Genomic DNA, 21,470 nt, shown 5'->3' with positions numbered 1-21,470 from the left:
CGTGGCTGCTCGGGGCCAGGCAGTAGACCCACCTCTGGGAACTCAGTGAAACACATCCCGTCCCTGTCCTTGGGGAGAGAGGGCCTAGGCTGGTAACAGAGAAATAGCCACGCGCCAGGGCTCGGAAGGCGCTGGGAAGCGGGCAGGGGGCTGCTTAGCGAGGTCCTCGGGGAAGACCTCTCCCAGGAGCTGACATTTGGCCTGAGACAGAAAGGAGCCAAGGTCAGGAGGAGGCAGCCTGTGCAGAGGCTGCAGGAAGCAGCGTCCGTGCCCTGCTCACATCTGAAATGAGCTGTAGAGGGACAGAAGGTGAGCTGGGGCGGGGCTCAGCTCTCCTGGCTTTGCAGTCCTGAGGCCATGGTCATGACCTGAGCTTTCATTCTGAGCACAAAGAAAGGCCCAGAAAGGGCTTATCCAGGTGAGCAACCTGGTCATGGTTGTGCTTTTAATAGGTGGATGCTGGATGAAGATGGGGAGGGGGTGTGGAGTGAGGGGGACTGACCTGTGAGGAGGCTCCATCGGGCAAGACACGAGAGAGGCAGCTTGGTCAGGGCCCAGGGCTGTGGAGGTGGGAAGGATGGATGCATTCAAGATAGATTTTGGAGCAGAATCTAGAGGACTTGCTGATGGATCAGACTAGAAGTCAGGAAAGGGGAGACCCTCAGGCCTCTTCCAGGTCTCTCGTCCCAGTGGCTTTCTGGGAGTTGGGAAAAGGTCCCCCCTTTCTCCAGGTGGATGCAACACTGTGAATGCCCCTGCAAGCTCCCAGCGAGGGTACCCAGCAAGACCCTCACTCAGAGGCCCCAAGGAGGGACCCCCCAGGTTTCTGCTTCAGCAACTTTGGACTTGCAAAGTTTGCAGTGCCTGTGGGAATCCAAGGAGAACCATTTGGGGACCATTTCGACAGAGATTCTACCCCTGCCCCCATCTGTGTGTGAGGTTTCTCCCCTCCCTGTCCAGGCATCAGCCCTTTCACAGTGCTCCCTGCAGTGTATGAGAAGAAACACAGTTTTAAAGCCCTGGAAGCTAATGGTACAACAAGACCATTTAGCACTTAAATAAATGCAAGTTCTAGAACATCCGCAGCCCAAATGAAAGTAAATAATGACAGAATGCGAGTCATGACTGCGCTTGCCGAGCATTTGCCAAGCGTATAAATAGCGTGCTCGCAAATTCAGAGCGGGGACCTGGGAGTTGGGTACCAATTCATCAGCTCCCAACTCTAACACGTGAAGGGACATATTAGCAAAATCGTAATGGGAAATGTAGTTAACTAATTCTTCATTCTCTGGAGTTAACCTGAGACTGGAATTTAAAAAGCTTATCCCCATAAGAACAGAGAGTACTCATTCTCATGTTTTTCGAATGAAATCACTTCACCGCCAGTGTCAACATGAAGCTTAATTAACTCCCTGATATTTAGGGAAAAGACAAAACAACTGAGCATGTGAACTTAAGAGATGAATACAACCAGCCGGTCCTGTCCCCTTAGTCTCTCTCCCAGGGGCTGGTCACTTTCTTTCTTGCAGCGGAGTTTTTGGTTAAAAACCCCATCTCATCTCCCGACCAGCTGCTGGCAGGGTTGATGCTCCAGTCTTTATTTTTTTTTGAACTGTGTATAGTATGACTTTTGTCTATTTTATGGCTGCACGTCACAGCCTGCGGGATCTTAGTTCCCTGACCAGGGATCGAACCCATGCCCGCTACAGTGGAAGTGTGGAGTCCTAGCCACGGGACTGCCAGGGAATTCTCCATGCTTCACTCTTTAATCCCCCTACATTCCTATAGTTAGTATTTGGCCTGGGATGTAGTAGGTGCTCATTAAGCATCTGTTGTACGAGTAAAGGAGCATCTTTACCAAAATGCCAGTATTCATCCCAGCCCTGGGCCTCCCTGGGGCCCTGTCCAGGCAGAGGATGAACCAAAAAGGGAGCTGGGGTTGGGAGATGGAAGGTTTGGTTCCAGCCTCAGACTCCACCGCTCACAAGCACGTGTGAGTCGTGTCCTTTGTTTTGGTTTTCCCATCTCTAAAATGGGAGAAATAGATGTTCTCCCACTTTTTAAGGTTTTGTGTATGAAGCAATGGGAAAGAAGCCTTTGGAAAGGTGTTCTTCAAGTGTGAGGTGACCCCCGCCCTGCCTTGGAGGGGAGTTCTGTGATTGAGAAGGCAAGATGGTGCAGGAGTGTGAACCGCAACTGACTCTGAGAAAGCTGGGCGGGTCAGCAGAGTGGATCTGGAGGTATCATTAATGACTGAAAAGTCATAGAGGAAAATGTCACCAAGGCCATGCTCTCTGCATACAGGAGGTGGAGATCAGGGCACAAACTGTAGAGCCAGCAGAAAATGTAAAAGGTGAATGGCCTGTTATAAGGCAATAGGGAATGATGGAGCCTGTAGCCAGCTGGAGATTACATCTGTGCTCTGCCCAAGGCAATTGCACTGAAAGCTTTCAGACACATGCCCCATCAAACACAACATCTATGGCCTGCGGGTTGAGATTTTGAGACCCTGCAGACTGTTGTCTTAAGCGTGTTTTACTCTGATGCTTTGACCTCTGGGTCCTGGCTGGCACTGGAAGAACTGCCCCTCCCAGTGCTAGCTGATTCTTAAGAGATAGAAAACAACTGACAGATCCAGAGCTCACATCCCCAGGTCGCTTCCTTATGGGGCTCTCACACTCTGGGCCACCCGCCCTAATGACTCAGGCCCAGGTACCAGTTAGGGACAGTCCCTAAGCCCCAGAGCCCACGGAAATGATACAAACTAGCCAAACCTACCCTTTGCCCTGCCTTTTCCAAGGAAACCACAATAAAGGCTTTTGCCTATGTTTTCCTCACTCTCTCCACCTTCTGACCGACCCTGGTGATTCCCCACATGGCCCTGCATGGTGTGACCTGCTCCTTTCTCTTAAAAACTATCCTTTCAACGATAGTCGTCTCCTGATCTGCTGGGCTCACCATACCTGAATAATAATAAAACCTACATTTTAGAACACCTGTGAACTGGAGCATGAAATGTCATGGCTGCTGTACTCCCCCCATTGAATCTTGGCACCTAACACGATCCCTAGCACATTGCAGACACAATTTAAATATTAATCAATAAATGGACGGATGGACAGACATAGGGTGAAAGTGAAAAGCTGGGTAGAAGCCTCGGTCTGGCTATACAGATTCCCTACACTTCTGTCTCACTTCTGCAATGGCTTTAGGAAGCTGAATTCGGTACCTGCCTCGGTTCCGCGATTGGCAGGGACGCAGGCAGCCCGGCCAGAGCAAGCTGGAGGAAGTGCTGTGAGAAGTAAGCCATGGCTGACCGTAAGCAACTCACCCTCCCACCCGCATTCAGCTTTTCAGGCAGCTCCTAAGCCAGAGGCTTTCTCCTGGCAGACAGTCTTCCAGCTAACTCTGGCTGTTTCCTTTATGTGCTTATGAAGAGCTCACCACCTCAAAGGGCCTCTGAACCCAGGGGTAAAAGGGTAAAAGCCAGAAAGAGGGTTCCCAGCCCACCTGCAGTCTCTGGGACCCGCCCAGCACAGGCTCTCAAAAGAGAGCACCAAGCAGCTCGCTCAGTTCCCTGGCACCTTGAAATTATCCTGCATCTGCGACAGTGCAGTGGGGGTGTGGGTCTGCATCCCTGCACTTTTCTGGCTAGTAAACTGCAAGTTGAGCTAGAGAACCCATGTTGTTTTTATTCCTTACTCTTTCGAGTGCATCAATCTGCTCTGCTTGAAGATGGACTGAATTTCCCAGATGACAGGACACTTGGGTGTCATTCACAGCATTACTATCTCATCCCAGGCAGAGAGAAGGCATGTCGGGGATGACCTGGGGGAGGCAGAAAACTCCCTGTCGGGGGGAATCAAGCATTTGCTGTTTCTGATGAATGCTCAGTTGGGTGGTTTGGTTGGCAGCAGTGAATGGCTCCCTAAGACCATCCCTTCCCCAGGCCCAGGATGGAAGGACAGGGGGCATTCGACCACAGCGAATGGACGAGAATCCAGGGAACTGCCCAAGTGGTCGCCCTAGGAGAGGGTGGTCAGTAGGGTGACTATGCAAACTGGTTTCACCGAGAACAGAACCAGCTGATGCCTATTATCCCAGCGTAATGATTAAGCTCACTCCCCTTCTCTCTCAAGTGTCCCGGTTTGATTGATAAATCATACAGTCATGCTCAACAGCAGGGAATTTTGCAAATGGGAACGTCTGACTTGGAAGGCTCTCAAGAAAGAGTCTGGTTGCTTTGTTTGTACAAACAGGAGTTTAAGTTTTGGCAAACATGCTGCAGAAGGTCTGGCAGCAGCAGATGGCAGGAACAATGAGCAGAAGGGAACTGCACCTGACCTTGGGCTCCGCTGGGGGTACCTGGGCCCAGCAGGATTTCACTCACAGCCTCTTCACCCAACAGGGGACTTCCAAAGACAGCATTTCCTTCCTCTGGTTGAAGTCTCAAGCCCAGAGTTAACAAGTCTAGCAAGGGGTAGGCACCAAGAAGAAAGGGTTTCACCAAATGGGCTGCAAGAGAAGGGAACATCCCCCCAACTCCATCATCAGCACGGGCCGGTGCCACCATCCCATTCAGCACCACCTTGCATCACCATGGGAACCCTGAACAGTCTCCCGTTTGTCTTTCTTCCTGGTTGAGATCTTGTTTCTGTCAAAATGAACTATTTATCTTTGTTGCACGAAATGTCACGGATTATGGGCAAACCCAGGACAAACCCACGCGCAAGAAATAAGAGCCCTCTGATGATACCCACACGCAGCTCCCCAGACCTTTAGAGGCTGTGATGAATTTCCTTTTCCCAGCACTGAACTTACTCTCTAGAAGTATTTAACCCAAGAGGCACCTGACAGACAAACCCCCAGTGACCTGAGTTTGTCAGATCAGTTCATTCTTGAGCTGATTCACCAAGTGAATCTGCGGACACATGTGACCCACCCACCGAGGCAGGGCAAAGACTTCATAGGTAAGAGGTGGCTGTTAAGTTTCACCTGGTGGCCTCACATGAAGTTTAATCAAGCTGTAAAATACTCAAACTGTCCAGTGTTTTAAGGACTCTTCCCCCTTTGTGTGTGTGTGTGAGAACTAAAACTTCAAAGCTATTTGTCTTTTTATGTAAGATTAGCCATCATGCAAAACTTACTGGTCAAGCAGGTAATAAAATACACATATCCCATGGAAGGGTTTTGCACATGTCAGTCCTTGCAGATAACAAAGAGGTTATAAACCCTGCACGGTCCTGAGAGTGAGTTCCTTCACTTCCGAAAGCTGCCATTCTTGCCAGTGTCTTGAGGGCTCATGTGTTATAAATTCTTGAAGCTCTTTTCGCCGCAGTCTGGGCATCGGGTGGGTCTTCGTCCTCTTCCTCCGTTCGCTTGTGTCTTAAGAACAAGTCAGACTTTAAGAAGCGGCTGTAGCTGTCATACTTCATAAGGTTGAAGATCTAAGGGGAAAAGGAAACAAACCTGAAGGGTGAGGCTAATCAGGCTATGAATCATCCAATCAAATATTTATTAAATACCTATCATGTGCTGAGGAAAATACATGCCAAACACACAAAGAAAGTTAAAGTAAGTCGTGTGCTAGACAAGCTGGATTTCCTGGATGTTTTAGGTCATTATGAAATTATCTCAATGGAGTATAAGAGCTTAGAGAGTCACACGAAACAAACCTATCTATATCTTCCACAGTAGTATTAAGTTCGCACAGCACTGATTTATACCCTTGTATCAAGCGGTCCTTTAAGAATTTCCACTTTATTTGGGTAGATAATACAGGGATGTATTGCTCCAGGAACTTGAGATGGCAGAAGAGAAACCATTTCTATAGAGACGACAGTGTAAAGGCCACTGTCACTGTCATATCAGATGATGTCAATATTGTTAAGACCCCCGGAAGTCTGGCATCCAAGATCTCAAACAAACCTATTATTATGCCCAGAAACAAAATGGGGCTTATTCAATGCAGGTCAGGGAAGTGAAACGGCAGTCCTGGCGAGCAGAGGCTTCGGGAACAGGCCTTAATTAAAGAAAATAGCGGTCAGCTGCGGAATGCAAACACTTGCTTGCTCACACAGTTCCAGGAGTGCGTCTCTGGGAAAGAAATCATTCCAAGGTACGCTCATCAGGTGCAAGGGGAGAAACCCTGACAGATTAGAGGGCTGCCGCCTGCCTCACCCCAAGTCCTCAGACAGTTGCCCCCTCTCTTCTCAGCCACGGTCCCTCTTCCCAGCATCCCCTCTCCACCCACCCCATCCTTTGCCACCACCCTCCTCCCTTGCCCTGCAAAGGGGTGGGAAGAGGAGAAGCAAAAGGGAAGCACTTTCTGGTGGTCGAGGGATACAGTCTCTTTCGAGAAATCTCTCTCCATCTCTCTCAGACCTTTCAACCGAACTTTCAGGGCATTCTGCAGACCGAAAATCCGCCCTGCGCACCCTGGTGCCTTCACTTATTGCACTACCAATGGGCTCAACAAGTGGAAAGTTCCAGGGGTCTCTAGAATGTTGCTCACTGCCAGGCAGGGTTATCAAGTGGGTGGTAAAACGTCTTTTAAATCTGTCCTCTCTCAACAGGCACACAAACTACTTTGTAAATGAAATGTCTGATGGTGTCCAGGGACTCAGAACATCTACCTGGGGGCTGGGAGAACTGGACCTCGGCCTTGACACCTTCATTTTCCCAAGACAGCTTCAACCATGGGAGAACCGCTTAAATCATTTTGCTTTCAGCAGAGTTTGGGTTTTCTTTAAACTCTTAAACTACTGCCTGCCCTTCCCTGGGTGTCCTCACTGCTCAGAAAGACCACACCTCTGTAAGCTCCCACCTTGTGCCTCTCCATGGCAGCCATCTATTTTGTAGCCATCTTGTAATCCTAGACTGATTTGCTAAGGTTTGGAGAAATTATTCATTAAAAAAAAAAAAAACCTCCCAGAAAATACAAGAATCATAGCCAGGGGTGAGGCGGGGGATGAGGAATGCCATTATCATTTCATGCAGGTGTTGCCATCCCTCACCACCTGCATTATTTGGCCCTTCCAGGCACAAGAGCCCCCAGAGGGAACTTTGAGATGCCCACCAAGTTCACAGTTTGGAACAATGCTCGAAAAGTGACTAATGAAACCAGCTTCGTGAGTGCCCCTCCTGGCCCCCAGCCCCGCACCCCATCCCGACCAGGTCCGCAGCGGATGGGACCCAGCTCTGCCAGCAGGATGCGGTTCGACCCAAGTGTCTCGTCTGTCTCCACGTGTGGGAGTGGAACATCCTGTTTGCCTGCCGTGGCTCTTCAAAGAAGAGAAGCAAAAAGGCTGGGGCTGGAGGCACCTGGGCCAGGCCGGAGGCAGTGGGGGAGGGAGGAGGGGAGGTGGCTTCAGCCAAGCGGCTGGCAGGACTCACTCAGCCTCCAGGAGATGCCAGGACACTGCAGGCTCGGCTGCCCCTTTGGCACTCCTGGCGTCAGCAAGCGTGAGGGGAGGGGGCTGCGAGCTATTTAACAGGAGCGGACGGGCCACTCCCTGCCGTGGGCGGGTGTGAGATGCCCGTGAAGGACTTCAGGATGGGGCTGCCCTCTCCATGAGCCCTCACCTGCTTCCAGGTGCAGCTCCTGGTGCCGCCAAGTCAGGGGATGGCAGCTGCAGCCATCAGACTGGGACAGATTTGAGGAAGAAAAGAGATGCTGATTCCAAGAGTCTCATTTTCTGGGGCTGTGAGCTGCCTGGTATCTCTGCATGGGGTCTTCACTGCCACCGGCAAAGGGTCTCCTGGGCACTGGCCTAGGAGCTCATGGCAATAGGCAGCTCCCATCCCAGGTCTCCTCGTGGTTGGTGCTCAGTGAAGATGGCTTAGAGGATAGAGAATGTCCTAAATATCTCTTTCAAGAAAGTGGCCAGGACTTCCCTGGTGGTACAGTGGTTAAGAATCCGCCTGCCAATACAAGGGACACAGGTTCGAGCCCTGGTCTGGGAAGATCCCACATGCCGCGGAGCAACTAAGCCCGTGCGCCACAACTACTGAGCCTGTGAGCCACAACTACTGAGACCGTGTGCCACAACTACTGAGCCCGCATGCCACAACTACTGAAGCCTGAGCGCCTAGAGCCCGTGCTCCGCAACAAGAGAAACCACCGCAATGAGAAGCCCATGCACCGCAACAAAGAGCAGCCCCTGATCGCCGCAACTAGAGAAAGCCCAAGCTGCAAAGAAGATCCAACACAGCCAAAAATAAAATAAAAATAAATAAAAGTTTAAAAAACAAAGTGATTGATAAATTTTAAAAAAAGTAAAGAAAAGAAAAGAAAGAAAGTGGCCAAAGACCAGGTACCCAGCTGCTGACCACAGCCATCTTTATCACGGGGCAAATGGCCATGACGGAGGTCCAACAAACATTCACCCAGTGAATGAACAGAATCCACCCACCGAGCAATGACAGAGGGCTGGCAAAACAGTTCAGGGTGGTAGCAGCCCCACTAAGAGCACCTTCAAACCACACATCAGGCAATGCACGGAGCATCCTCTCTAATCCTCACCAAACCCGAGGACCCCAATCACACAGGGGAAGGAACGAGGACTTGGAGATTTGGTGTTTGGCCCCAGTGGCTGGTATATTGTCAGCTCGGCTGCCGTGACAAGTACTAAGGGCTGGGTGGCTTGAAAATCAAAAATTTCTTTCCTCAGAGTCCTGGAGGCTGGACGTCCAAGATCAAGGTGATGGCAGTGTTGGTTTCTCCTGGCTTGTAGGTGGCCATCTTCCCCAGGGTCAGCTGGTCTCTGCTCTGTGTGTGTCTATGTCCTAATCTCCATTCCTTATAAAGACACTGGTCAGGCTGGAGTAGGGCCCACCCCAAGGACCTCATTTAACGTTAGTCACCTCTTTAAAGACCCCCACCTCCCAACACAGTCACATTCTGAGGTACTGGGGCTTAGGAGTCTGACATATGAAGTTGAGGGGAGACACAGTTCAGCCCATAACAGTGAGGCAAAGAGGACACAGGATGCAAACTCTGGCCGTCCGGCCCTCGAGCCCCCACTCCTAACCTCCAGGCTATCCTGCCACTCATATGGCAGAGCAGGAGGCAGTCATTAAAAATGAAGAGTGCATAGGAGTTTAACATGGAAAAACGTACCTGAGTGTGAAGTGACTGAACACAGAATTTTTAAAATGCATGTAAACTAAAAACAATGATCCCAATACGTTCTTTAACGAGTGCTTGTGTGTATAAGTGGGAAATAAACATCCCCAAAGGTTGAATGGTGTGCCCCCACCAAATTTAGGTCCACCTAGAACTTCAGAGTGTGACTTTATTTGGGAATAGGGTTAGTTGAGGATCTCAAGATGACATCATCCTGGACTTAGGGTGGGCCAAAATCCAAGGCGTGTTGTCTTAAGAAAAGGAGAGACACACAGAGAGACACCCAGAGAGAGGAAGGCCATGGGAAGGCAGAGGCAGAGACTGGGGTGGTGCAGCCACAAGCCAAGGAACACCAAGGACTGCCAGCGGCCACCAGAAGCTGGAAGAGGCCAGGAAAGAGTCTTCCCTCCAGCCTTTAGAAGGAGCACGGCCCTGGAGACACCTCAGTTTCAGGCTTCTGGCCTCCTGAGCTGTGAGAGAAAACAATGTCTGTTGTTTTAAGCCACTCAGTTTACAATAATCTATTACGACAGCCCTTGGAAATGAACACAGTCAAATTATTGATTTCACCTCACTCCTGCTTGAGCACAGAAAATGAGATGGCCCTAGGGGTTCCAGAAGGTTCCACAAAACCAGGACTCTCTGATGGGGAGGACTGGCCTCACTGGGGCTGGACCGTGACCATCCCCTGACCATGCGCCTCTCGTTGTCCGCAGGGAAGCGAAAGAAGGTGGAGACCCAGGTGGGCGGGGGGTGGGCCTGCAGGTCGCCGACCAACACCCCTTCCAACACCCCTTCGGGGAGACAGGCAGCCTGCGGAGCAGAAAACTCAAGTTGGCAGCTAAGTTGCATTCCCTACCTTTTTTTTTTTTTTTTTTGCCATCACAGTTGTGGCCCAGCAGGTTTCAGGTTTCGGCAGCCCCACATCTGGGGGCTGGACGCCAGGACTGTAAATTGCTTAGTGTCGTGACCTTGGGAGCCAAGCCTCAGGCTGCTGGCGGTGGGACTCGAAGTGAAAACAGGGAAGGGGGTCTTCCTGCCAGGAGGTCCCCCCACTCAAAGTCGTTATACAAGATGCCCCGCCCTCCCCAGATCCCAGACCCCGCGACTGATTAGCATTCCCCTTTCTGCAAAGGAAAATATCCACGTGGTGCTTCAATTTGAGACTATTCCGAGTCTGCTGCTCCAGAAAAGGACTCCCTTACGGACGCATATTCATCCGTATAGACAATGAGAAGCTTAACCAGCCTTGAGGGCCCCTCCGTGAAGGTTTCATCCCTGTCTCGATCAAGTGCATTTCAAGCCTAATCAATCTTTTAACCCGTCTTAGGGGACAAGGCCATTAGAGGCCTAAACTAAACACGCATCCTACCTCCTCTTCAAAGCCCTCCACCATGTTATTTCAACTGGGTACCAGGAGGAAAAAACATGAATCCTTTACTGCAACAGAAAATTTTATTAATGGGATTTCCTATTTGCTTTAAGAACCTGGTTTAGTTTTTACATGAAAAGGACTGAAAGAACACATAACTGTCCATGAATTGCAGTTCTAGAATGCAACTGCACACCTAGACCGCAGACATGCTTTCACACCACACGGACAGACACAAAGCGTGAAGAAAACCAGCCTCCACATCCAGCCCTCAGGCAAGGATCAGTGGGGCGCTGCAGAGGCTGCTGGGGCCAGGCGCAGATGGGGACGTCCCCACCCCCGATCAAAGATCACCGCCCCCTCTGGGAATGGGGGAATGGGGTGCGCTCCCCCAGGGGATGGGGGAGAAGGCCTGAGGGCAGCTGGCAGAGAGCAAGTAAGAAGATAGAGCTCAGGTCAGCCCTTGTCCCAAAGCACCAGGGAAGGCCACACAGAAGGTTCTGTCACCTAGACAGTGCTCCTTCTTCCTGGACAGGCCCCCCGCCGAGGTGGATGCCGTGCCAGGGTGAGAGCAGGAATCCAGGAAGAGGCCGAACACGGACAGAGACAGAGACCCCTGCCCGGGGAGCAATCCCCTCGCACACCCATGGGTTTGGTGCTGTCTCACTGCCGTGGGGTGGGGAGGGGGCGATTTGTCCACTTGTTCCTGGAGTCCTTTTTTTTTTTTTTTTTTTTTTTTTTAATTTTATTTTTTATTTTTTTGTTCCTGGAGTCCTTAATACTCAAATCCAAAGCTGAAATGACATGCTTTCTACGTGGGGTGAAGGCGTTTTATTTTCGCCTTTGGCCATCAGGGAGAAAGTTCAATGCTCTCTGGCACCCGTCCCCCACCCCCTCTTCTTCCCCTAAACACCATTTTAAAGTTGTAAAAAAAAAAACAAAAGTATTTCAAATGCTGTCCTTCCCTCCCCACCCTCAGAAGCCAGAGGGCCATGGCAAACGCCAGGATCCAATGCTCCTTCCACTTGAATGAAAACCCACGAACCGCTCTTTCTGGCTTTGCCCGTTGGAACATGTCATTCTCTGGACTGGGCTTGACCGTTGAGAGCAAAAGGCAGCTGGCACCAAGACTGAGGTGCCCAGTAAGTCCGGTTCCAGCTCCCGCCGCACCCAGACTTGGAGAAGCGAGGGGCTAGGGGAGGGAGTGGACTCCTAGACGACCCCAGAAGGTGTGGCAGCCCCTCCCCCACACCCCTGGGTCCTCACCAGCTGGCCCAGCCCTTCTTACTGAGGTCTACAAAGGAAGCGCTTCTCATTTCTTGGGTTCTGGGGAAATTCAAAGAAACAACACTGCTAAAAAGGGGCCTGGTGCATGGTTCCTTTCGCTGTCAAGGATGTGGCTGGGAGTGCTGACATCTCACTGAAGTCTTTCGATTTTTTTTAAACATCAGAGGTTGAGGACTTCCTTTTCAGGGGAGAAAACCACCTCCACTCTGCCCTCCCCAGACCAGACGTAGCACCAACCCCGAAGCCTGGGTGAGGGCATCCTGACAACACTCAAAATCTGCAGTAAGTGTAGGCACTGGGGTCCCTAAGATTTATGGAAGAAGAATGAGCAGCCCTGTCCGCCTCAAACCTGCAGCCTTCTCTTTCATGGTCTGAGAGAGCAATGACCTTGACCCTTCCCTCTTCTTCAATCTCCTTGCTATTCCAGGGAACCCATCATTCTACTCTGTGGAATTCAAACCAGAGGCTTCAGAGCAAGAAAGATGTGTAAATTGGCACCCAGAAACTTGCAGGAGCAGAATTCTGTTTTAAATTTTTCATATGGCACAACCTCAAGTCACTGAGCAGATTTCAAAGTGTTCCGTTTTCAAACATTCGGGGAAGGGTCTGGAAGGATACACAACATAAGGCAGAAAGTGAGAGGGAAGAGGCAGGAACTGGGGGATTTTAGCTTTTCATTTCATCTCCTCCTGGATTATGTGAATTTTCTTCTCTTCATCTTAACAATGCATGTAGTAATTTAACAATTAAAAATAATTTAAAAAATTAACTTGTCCAGAATCCTGGGCAAGGCAGTAACAGGATGTGCTTGTGGCTAGTGCTGGCTTAGCAGGTTCCTGTGCTGGCCTTCCTCCCTGGAGTTCTAGCCATGTAGCTGAGCAGGACACATGTGTCCAGGCCACCAAGCTGACAGGGCCAGAACAGACCGGCATTGTCATTTCTTGGACATGTTAGGCTGCTGTGACTAATTTGATCCCTTCATGTCGTGGGTGACTCTCAGTGCCTCAGTGACTGATGGGAATATTCTAGAATCAGCCAGGGCTGGAGGTACAGGAGAGCACAACTGAGCAAGGGAGGCGAAGGTGGGAAAGGAGAAGAAGGTAAGAGCGTTGGTTGGTCTTTAATCGCCAAAGACCATGCTGCTGTCCCAGTGCCCAGGAAAGGAAGATGGCGGCACAGACCAGAAGGAGAACAGTAAGAACAAACACCACTGCTTCCCGTGGATCACGGGCCTCAGTGTGGCAGGAAGAGTCCGGCTGAACCAGAAGCGCTGGGTTCACGCCCCGTTTCCCCTCTTCCAGCTCTGGGACCTCAGGCCAGTCAGGTCACCTTCCCCTCAAGGGAACTTTCTCCCATAAAGTGAGGTGCCAGGTTCCACCTTCCCCAAGACTACTTGATAGTCAGATGAGATGCACACACAAAAGCACGGTGTAAACTGTGAAGGGGTTCCGCCTTAATGTTTTCCCAGAATTCACTGAAGTGTAGAAAACTGACATAGACATTATTTGGTGCTTTTTAAAAGGTGGGGACCTAGCCAGGGTAGGGCACGTGGATTCTGCTACATTTCTGAAAGTTACGTTGAGCCAGGGTTTCTCCACCTGGGCACCACTGACGTTTTGGACCAGATACGTGTGTGTGTAGGGGGTCGTGGCGGGGGAGGGGGGGCGGTCAGGGCTGTCCTGTGCATTGTAGGGTGTTTTGACAGCAACCTGGCCTCTGCCCATTAGGTGCCAGGAGCGCCCCCCAACTCCGATCATGACAACCGAGAATGTCTGCAGACATTGCCCCATGTCCCATGAGGGGCAAAATCACCCCCAGTTAAGAACTACTGCATTAAGACAATTTAAAGGACATGCACAGTTAACACCTGTGGAGGGCTGGCTGCACGCCAGGCGCTGCACCAAGTCAGTGTTTCACAGACATGAGTGCATTTCATCCTCACAACTGCCTTATCATAACCTGCATTTCACAAATCAGGAAACTGAGGCTCAGGGAGGGATGGCATCTTAGCCAAAGTTTCAAAGCTGCTAAATTCTAAAGTCAAAGAAAAGTCCGCTCTACGGAAACAAGGTTGTGGCCATCAGGGAGCAACTTTTTAAAATGGGGCATTGGGACTTCCCTGGTGGTGCAGTGGTTAAGAATCCACCTGCCAATGCAGGGGACACGGGTTCAAGCCCTGGTCCGGGAAGATCCCACATGCCGCGGAGCAACTAACCCCGTGCGCCACAACTACTGAGCCTGCGCTCTAGAGCCTGCAAGCCACAACTACCGAAGCCCGTGCTCCGCAACAAGAGAAGCCACCGCAATGAGAAGCCCACGTACCGCAACGAAGAGTAGCTCCCGCTCACCGCAACTAGAGAAAGCCTGTGCACAGCAACGAAGACCCAACGCAGCCAAGAATAAATAAATAAATAAGTAAATTAATTAATTAATTAAATGGGACATTGAAGGCTTGTGGACTGTTTTGCTGCTTGGAGAGGCGGCCGTGTTTGCCGAAAGCCCCACGTTACCGATGAGGCCACAGAAGCCACACCGAGAAACAGGACCCACCTGGGGTCAGATGGAGGCAGTCCTGGAACATGAGCTCCCACTTCCCCCTCCGGCCTAACTTAACCTACAGTGACAGTGACAGTAAATCTGAGCTCAGCGTCCAGGAAGTGATGGGCAGGGAGGGGTAAGGGAGGGGGCAGGGGGTTAGGTCATCCGGGTACAAACAATGAGCCACGGTCAGGAGACTGCGGGTTCGCAGCTGAGTTTCTAGTAGCAGAGATGGCTCTGCACCGAGTCATCTGCATTCTCTTGCCTGGCTGACGAGGGACGGGCACAGCCGGAGCTGGGGATCAGAGCCAAGGTGCCTGGCTTTCAAGAGGACCAAACCTTATGAGCCCAGCCGGTACATTCTATAAATAGTCACCGTTGAAATTAAACTGGTTGCCATGGCCTCAGGGCCTAACCCCAGCCAGTTCCTCCCAACTTAGCTTCTTCATCTCCCTCCCTCACTCCACTGCAGCCACATACCCAGTGGATTCCTGCCCCAGGGCCTTTGCAACTGCCATTGGCTCTCCCTGGAAGGTCCTGCCCCCAAGTCTTCTCACCCAGCTCCCCCTTGCCACTCAGATCTCGGGCATCTCTTCAAGGAGTCCTCCCTGACCACTAGACCCAAAATAGGCCCCTCTCAGTCACTCTTAGCCCGTCATCTGTTGTATCCCCTTCTGAGCATTTATCTCTGTCTATCCTCTTGGGTGGACAGGTGCTGATTTCCTCACTGCACACACAGTTCCTAGCACAGTCCCTGGTACATAGGAGGCCCTGCATCAGTATTTATAGCATAAAGGAATGAAAGAAAAAACAAGTTCACACACCAGCAAACCAACCAGAACCGAACTAGACCTCCCAGGGGAGTTTTTAAGACAAAAAGCCACTGCAGTCAAGTGCAATTCATTGAAGAAATCAGCTCTTTGTAAGATCACCTCCTCCTTCCTGCTTCCCACAACTTAAAATTGCCCAACAGCAGCCTTTGACTGTAGGCTAAAGTTCCAGGGAGATGCCCCCAGTACTACCCTCACCTCTCCTGGCTTTACCTGCACGTGCCGGGCACACAACTGGGCCACACTGGCAGAGCAGGATTAAATCAGAGAACAGTCTAATTATGAATTTTCCAGGTAATAAAGTTTTAAGCCCCCAAACTTCTCTTAAGATATCATTTATGGGGACTTCCCTGGTGGTCCAGCTTTAAGACTCCACGCTCCCAATGCAGGGGGCCCGGGTTCGATCCCTGGTCAGGGAACTAGATCCCTCAGGCCACAACTAAAGATCCCACATGCTGCAATGCAGATCCCACGTGCCTCAACTAAGACCCAGCGCAGCCAAATAAATAAATAAACAAACAAATAAACAATTTTTTTAAAAAGATATCATTTATGATGGAATTCTTATTAAAACGCCTAACACATTCTTCAGTGAACACGCTGACCACAATTTAAGTTTTGCTTTATAATCTGGGGTCATTAGGATCACTAACTGCATCACCATCCTGTAGCACAGGGATGCCCCCAGTGCGGTGTGTGGGGCTGTGAGATTCCCCACGCTCAGTGGTTCCCAATCACTGTGCTGTGGTTTTGTGTTTAGTATCATTTTTCTGCTTCCTCCCTGGTTGTCAGCCATCACTTCTTGCTGCCCCTCACTCCACAGCCTCTACCAGCACTTCAAATGGGCTGTGAACTGAAAAACCAGAACCTGTTAGAACTGTGTGTAAACCAAGAATCAACAGGACCTGAATGAAGACCTGAGAAGCTCTCCTTTAAATGAGATTCGTGGATGTCAGGTCATCTCATCTGATGCTCAGGGAAGATCTTCCCATCCTTCTAGGCTCCAGCTGTGTCCCAAAGTCCACGCTGCCCTCTCAGCAGCCTCAGGGGCTCGGGGTCACTGCCTGCCATGGGAAGGGGCTGAGGCCCCTGGAGTTTTCCTGGTGAGCCGGTGCTGAAAGCATGCTGCTCAGACAGCTCGGCGATAAAGCCAAGTGGTGCTCAACGAAGCCAAAGCCGCTGAGGAGGTTTTTAAGTTATGTGAAATCTTGTGGTTCCAAACATGCTCCCCTCAGCTCCACTCTCCTTCACTTAGGAAAGCAGGGCTCTTGTGAGGGCCTTTGGGGAGCAGAGACCCATAGACTCTGCTGAGCATACATTTTGACAGTTGCCAGCAAGGGCCCCAAGAGGCAGAGGTTTCTGAAGTGAAACAGAACCCAGAGGCCTTCGCAGGGACCCACTGTGGACTCAGCTCAGATTCCAAATACCTTCTTTCCACCCAATTATGCCCGAGGAAGACAGTTAGTACCTCTGTCTCCCCTCAAATAAATGACTTCTAACAACAGGGTATAAAAGTACTTTCTTTACAGTAAGTAGTTTGAACTGCATTGTGCCACATTTGTTAGATATGTGTGCACATGCATATTTATAGAAAAAAAAAGATGGAAAGTCTAGACATTAAATGTTATCTCCAGGCATAAAATTTTGAATTGTTTTTATCTTTATCTTTTGGTTTCCCAAGTTTCCTTTGTTGAGCATGTATGATTTTTCTAGTTAGGTCAATAAAAGTTTTTCTTAATAAAAGTTATTTTTAAAATATTTTGTCACTTAAAAAAACTGTCCTTGGTCCCTTGTATTTCCTCCTTTCTGCACCAGCTAAACCTCCCACAGTCTGAATCCAACGGGGGTGCCCTGGTCACAGAGGCCTAGCTCCATTGTGAGATGTGTCACAGGCCTAACACAAGGAGAGCTGGTGGGACGGGAGAGCTGTCCTACCGCGTGGAGAGACAGCAGCCCACCTCGTTCCTTGCGGCTACCTTGCCTTCTGCGATCCCAGAAAAGGACTGTAGTCACATGGCAACCCCTCTGCTCCAACCGGTCTCATGCGGCTTTGAGGAGCCATGAGGGGCTGCCCGCGAGGCCGGGACAGCTGCACAGGCTGTGAGTGTGTGCGGAGTACAGTCTTCGAAGGCAGGTGCATCGGCCTCCAGCACGCCCTGTACCTATGGGACTTTGTGCTAACAAACCACTTAGTCTCCCTGAACCTTGCTTTTCTCATCATCAAAATGGGAATACTACTACTCACTGGAGATTAAATGAGATAATATATGCCAAGGGGGCACAGAAGGGCACCCCTGAAGGGTAGATATTGTTCTTATTGAGAATACCTAGAACACAGGGGCTTCAGTGCAGGTTCTCAGTCCTGGCTGCATTTCAGAGTACCCTAGGAAGTTTGTAAAAGATTCTGAGGTCCGGGTGGGGCAGATACCCCCGTGTGGCTACAGACACAAGAACTGCCTTTAACCATGCATTCCTTTCCCTCCACAAATCCATGTCCATGGCATCTCTCCCATTGGCTCAACATCACCACCTCCAGGAAGCCCTCAGCAAGTCTCCCATGCTAACTGGAGTCCCTTCAACACTCAAATTTGACTTAGAATTCATGTGGAATTTGCACTTGCCACTGTATCAACTGGAAAACATTCTCAAGCTAATATTTTTATTTTCTACCTGTCTATTTGTTTTCTATCTGATGCTGAGCAAATGAGGCCTTCTGCATGCTGGGACATGGCTCTGGGCTCTGTGCACACTCCAGGTGATCAAAAAAATGCCAACTGATGCCGTGGACCAGTGGTTTTCAAAGTGTAGTCCCAGGACCTGCAGCATGAGCATCACCTGGGAACTTGTTAGGACGGCAAAGTCTCAACCCACCTGGGAACCATCAAGTCCAGGGGTTAACTCTGGGGCTGGGGCCCAGCTTCTGTTTTAACAACAGGTGGCTCTAGGCTTGCTCATGTTGGAGGAGTGCTGAATTAAGCTAAGAGCTGGTCTCCACTTGTGTGCCAAGTAAGGCCTTTGCTTCCCCAATAAGAACAGGGCCAGCAGAAGTTTGAAATCTGTCAGTGTTCCATGGTCCACATGTGTGCATACAACGTTTCATAAGAACAGAGCATGCTGTGAACAGTCACATCTGCAAATTCATGCCTAAAAAAATCTCTGCAATGCAGTTTCACCCCTCTTGCCTACTTTACTGCTGGCATTCCTCATACGAAAATTTGCCAGAACCCTAAAGTTTACCCCTTCTAGGTCCATTTTTTTAAACCTAACTTTTCCTGCTTTAAGTGGACTACGTTGGCAAAGTGGACTACGGGGCCAGCTGAAGTAGGAGGCGATGTTTGCACAAAAGCCCCAGGCTCCCCGCCACTCCCAGTCCATGTGCTTTTGCTTTTCTAGATTTTTCTGGCTGCTCCTACCTTCAGCGGTTACCACTCGTTGCTTCCTCAGTGTGGGTTCCTCAAATAGCTCCAGCCTCCCTTCTCATCTGGTTGAGAAGACAAATAACCCTGCTCGGTAAAAATACGTGTAGACCAAGAGTAACGAGGCCGGAGGGCGGCTCCAATGGGTCAAATCCTGGGCCTGGCAGGCCAGCCTGCTCTTTCACCAACCACGGCCCCTTCACATGCCACAGCCTGCCCAGTCGGGTGGGACGGCTTCTAGGGTGTCGAACATTTGGTTCTAACTGAATTCTTCCAGGCTGGGAAAAAAATGCCAGTTTTCAAATCAAGGTGCATGTAGGTAAGTCAGGTTACCTGGTCCTGGAGCTTCTGGAACATCAGTGGGTGCGGTTCCTCCAGTATCGTCTCACTGAGCCGGGACTGGCCCTCGACGTTGACTTGTGAAGAGGCCTTGCTGGACAGAAAGGTCATGTAGATCTCCTTCGCCTTTTCCTGCATCTGGGGGAGACACGGAGAGCCTGTTATCGGCGAGCACAGCCCTTCCCGGCCTGAGCCCAGAAGGAGCGCTGCTGTAAGAGCCCTGGGGGATCTGGCTGTGGCTCCAGAGCTGAGCTGGATGGGAGGTCAGGGGGCGGGGGGCTCATGGTCGGTATGGCCCCTTCCCCTCCTCCTCCATGCATCTGTAGGCCACATGTCCTGTCTCAAAACCGCTACACTATCCATTCCGAAATGATGTCGGAAAGAATCCCAGCCCAGAGTGAGGGACGTTCAGTAGCATTCACAGCCATCCCGTGAATGCTCCAAACCAAGGCCTCATGGGAACATTATTCAGCAATAAAAAGGAATAAAGTACCGACACATTCTACAACATGGATGAACCCCGAAAGCATTATGCTCAGTGAAGGCAGCCAGACACGAAAGGCCACATGTTACATGATTCTGTTTCTATGAAATATTCAGAAGAGGCAACGCCATAGAGACAGAGACATGAGTGGTCGGCTGGGGGAGGGGGAAACGGGGAGTGGCTGCTTAATGGGTAAGGGGTCTCTGTTTGGGGTGATGAAAAAGTTCTGGAACTGGATAGTGGTGATAGCTGTATAACACTGTGAATGTATTTAATGCCACTGAACTGTACACTTTAAAATGGCTAAAATGGTAAACATGAGAGCCCTAAAAAATGGTCAGCATGGTAAGATGTATGTTGTGTCTATTTTACCACAATACAAAAAGATCAAGTTAAACCATGAACACATATCCCAACCAGTGATCAAGCCCCTACTATGTGCCAGACACATGCTAGGTGTTTTACAACTATGGTCCCATTTCCTTAATCCCTTGGGCGCCCATAAAGTGCCATTTTTCCTGTTAGTGTCACATCCCTGATGAGGACACAGAGGCCAGGAGAAGTGACGTGGCTTATCCAGGGAGCCTACCGGGAGACATAGGACCATCTGATTCCAAAGCCTGGCATTTCTGCTCAGTTCCACGCCTGCGCGATACATCATCCCCCCAGCAGCACTGTCAGCCTTCCAGGGCTGGGGGTTGTTTTCAGGGAAGGAGGTATGAGAATTAGCAAGAGAGAGAACACTTGCTGCCTGCCCAAGTGCCGTCGGGCCGGAAGGCATCAACCCTAAGGAGGCACTGCCCTGGGAGGGCTTGTCAGCGGGGTTCGAAAAGATGTGCACATCTGCACTTAGGTTGCACCAAAACCCAGCAGTGGCTGGTACAGGAATGCTCTCACGGCGAGTGCTCTTAAACACAGCAGGCCTCTGTGCTGGGGTCCTGCAGGGCGTCCCCTGAGGATTCTATGTTCTCTGACTTCCTGTGCTGGCACCTCACAGGTGGCAAATATGGGGGTTTTCTCCAAACATTAGAGCCTCAGTATTAGCTCACCCTACAGAGGAAGCCAGACAACAAATGCCTTTGACATGGAGCCACGGAGCTATGATTTGCGGGGGGACGCAAGGAGGCTTTTCGGGGTCTGCCTAGAAACCGCCATTCTCTCCAGAGAGCCCACCTGGGGCCTCACACGTGCTGCAGAGCTTGGCTTGGGAAACCCCAGGCTCTGAAACCCTTTGGCCTCATGTAAACCACCAGAAGGCTTCAATAGCAGGTGCTTGAAAGAAGGCGAAAAGCAGTCCTTTAACTCCTTTAGGTACCGGGACTAGTTGACAAACGACCGCACGAGACGGAGGCCTGACCACCTGCCATCCCCCAGAAAGAAAGCCTTGGCAAGACGTGCAGGAAGGGGGGCCTTAACATGGCTACTCCAGGGACAGGCCTGGAGACCGCTGTGGAGACCCGGATGGGGCAGCACTTTGGGGCCACCCGCCTCTTGAAGACCCACTCCCTCCAGGAAGCCATGAGCTTCCCTCCCACCACCCCCATCTGTCAGGAAGGAACGTTTTTGGAAAACCACTTCCTGTTTTAACAATACTTCATGAAAGTAGACTTTCAGCCAGTCAGATCAGCAAGCTCCATGTGAGGCCCTGGAAGCAGAAATCACTTTAGGCCTCCCCTCCTCCTTCCCTCCCCCCTGCACACACACACACACACACACACACACACACACACACACACACACACACACACACACACACACACACACACACACACAGTTTTCCAGATGGATGCAGACTGCCTTGGGTGGTTCTGAAAAGAAGAAGTATGAGTAGCTTGAGGCTTAGACTGGGGCGGGAGGGGGCGGGAGGGAGGGCAGGAAGCAAGTTCCGGGGAGGCGGGGCCTGTAGGTGTATCAGCCTCGGGCCTCTCAGCAACCCCTGCATGTCCCCAACACCCCGAGTCTCTGGGAAGAGTGCAGGGCCCCCGAGGTGCCCAGGCCAGGGCCACCCTCATTTCTGACCGATCACTCAGAGTGACGGCTTCGTGGGCAGAGCTTATCTGGCTGGGCTAGGAAGCGT

The 21,470-nt window shown here is 50.8% G+C and overlaps 1 protein-coding gene across 1 annotated transcript in view; it reads right to left on the bottom strand.

Moving 5' to 3' along the window:
* Positions 1-3,672: 3,672 nt before the first annotated feature.
* Positions 3,673-21,470, bottom strand: part of RGS10 (regulator of G protein signaling 10) — a 37,148-nt gene continuing 19,350 nt past the window's right edge. Inside the window, exons 4-5 of the mRNA XM_082424848.1 lie at positions 18,904-19,047; positions 3,673-5,447 (exon numbers count right to left, since the gene is read on the bottom strand). Of these exons, the coding sequence (XP_082280974.1) occupies positions 5,301-5,447; positions 18,904-19,047 (291 nt within the window). The 3' untranslated portion in view covers positions 3,673-5,300. The remainder of the gene's footprint in view (positions 5,448-18,903; positions 19,048-21,470) is intronic.

The sequence above is a fragment of the Balaenoptera physalus genome, assembly GCF_965194825.1.
Source record: "Balaenoptera physalus genome assembly, chromosome: 14".
In the NCBI taxonomy this organism is placed as follows: Eukaryota; Metazoa; Chordata; class Mammalia; order Artiodactyla; family Balaenopteridae; genus Balaenoptera; species Balaenoptera physalus.
This window is presented reverse-complemented; position numbering and strand designations above follow the sequence as displayed.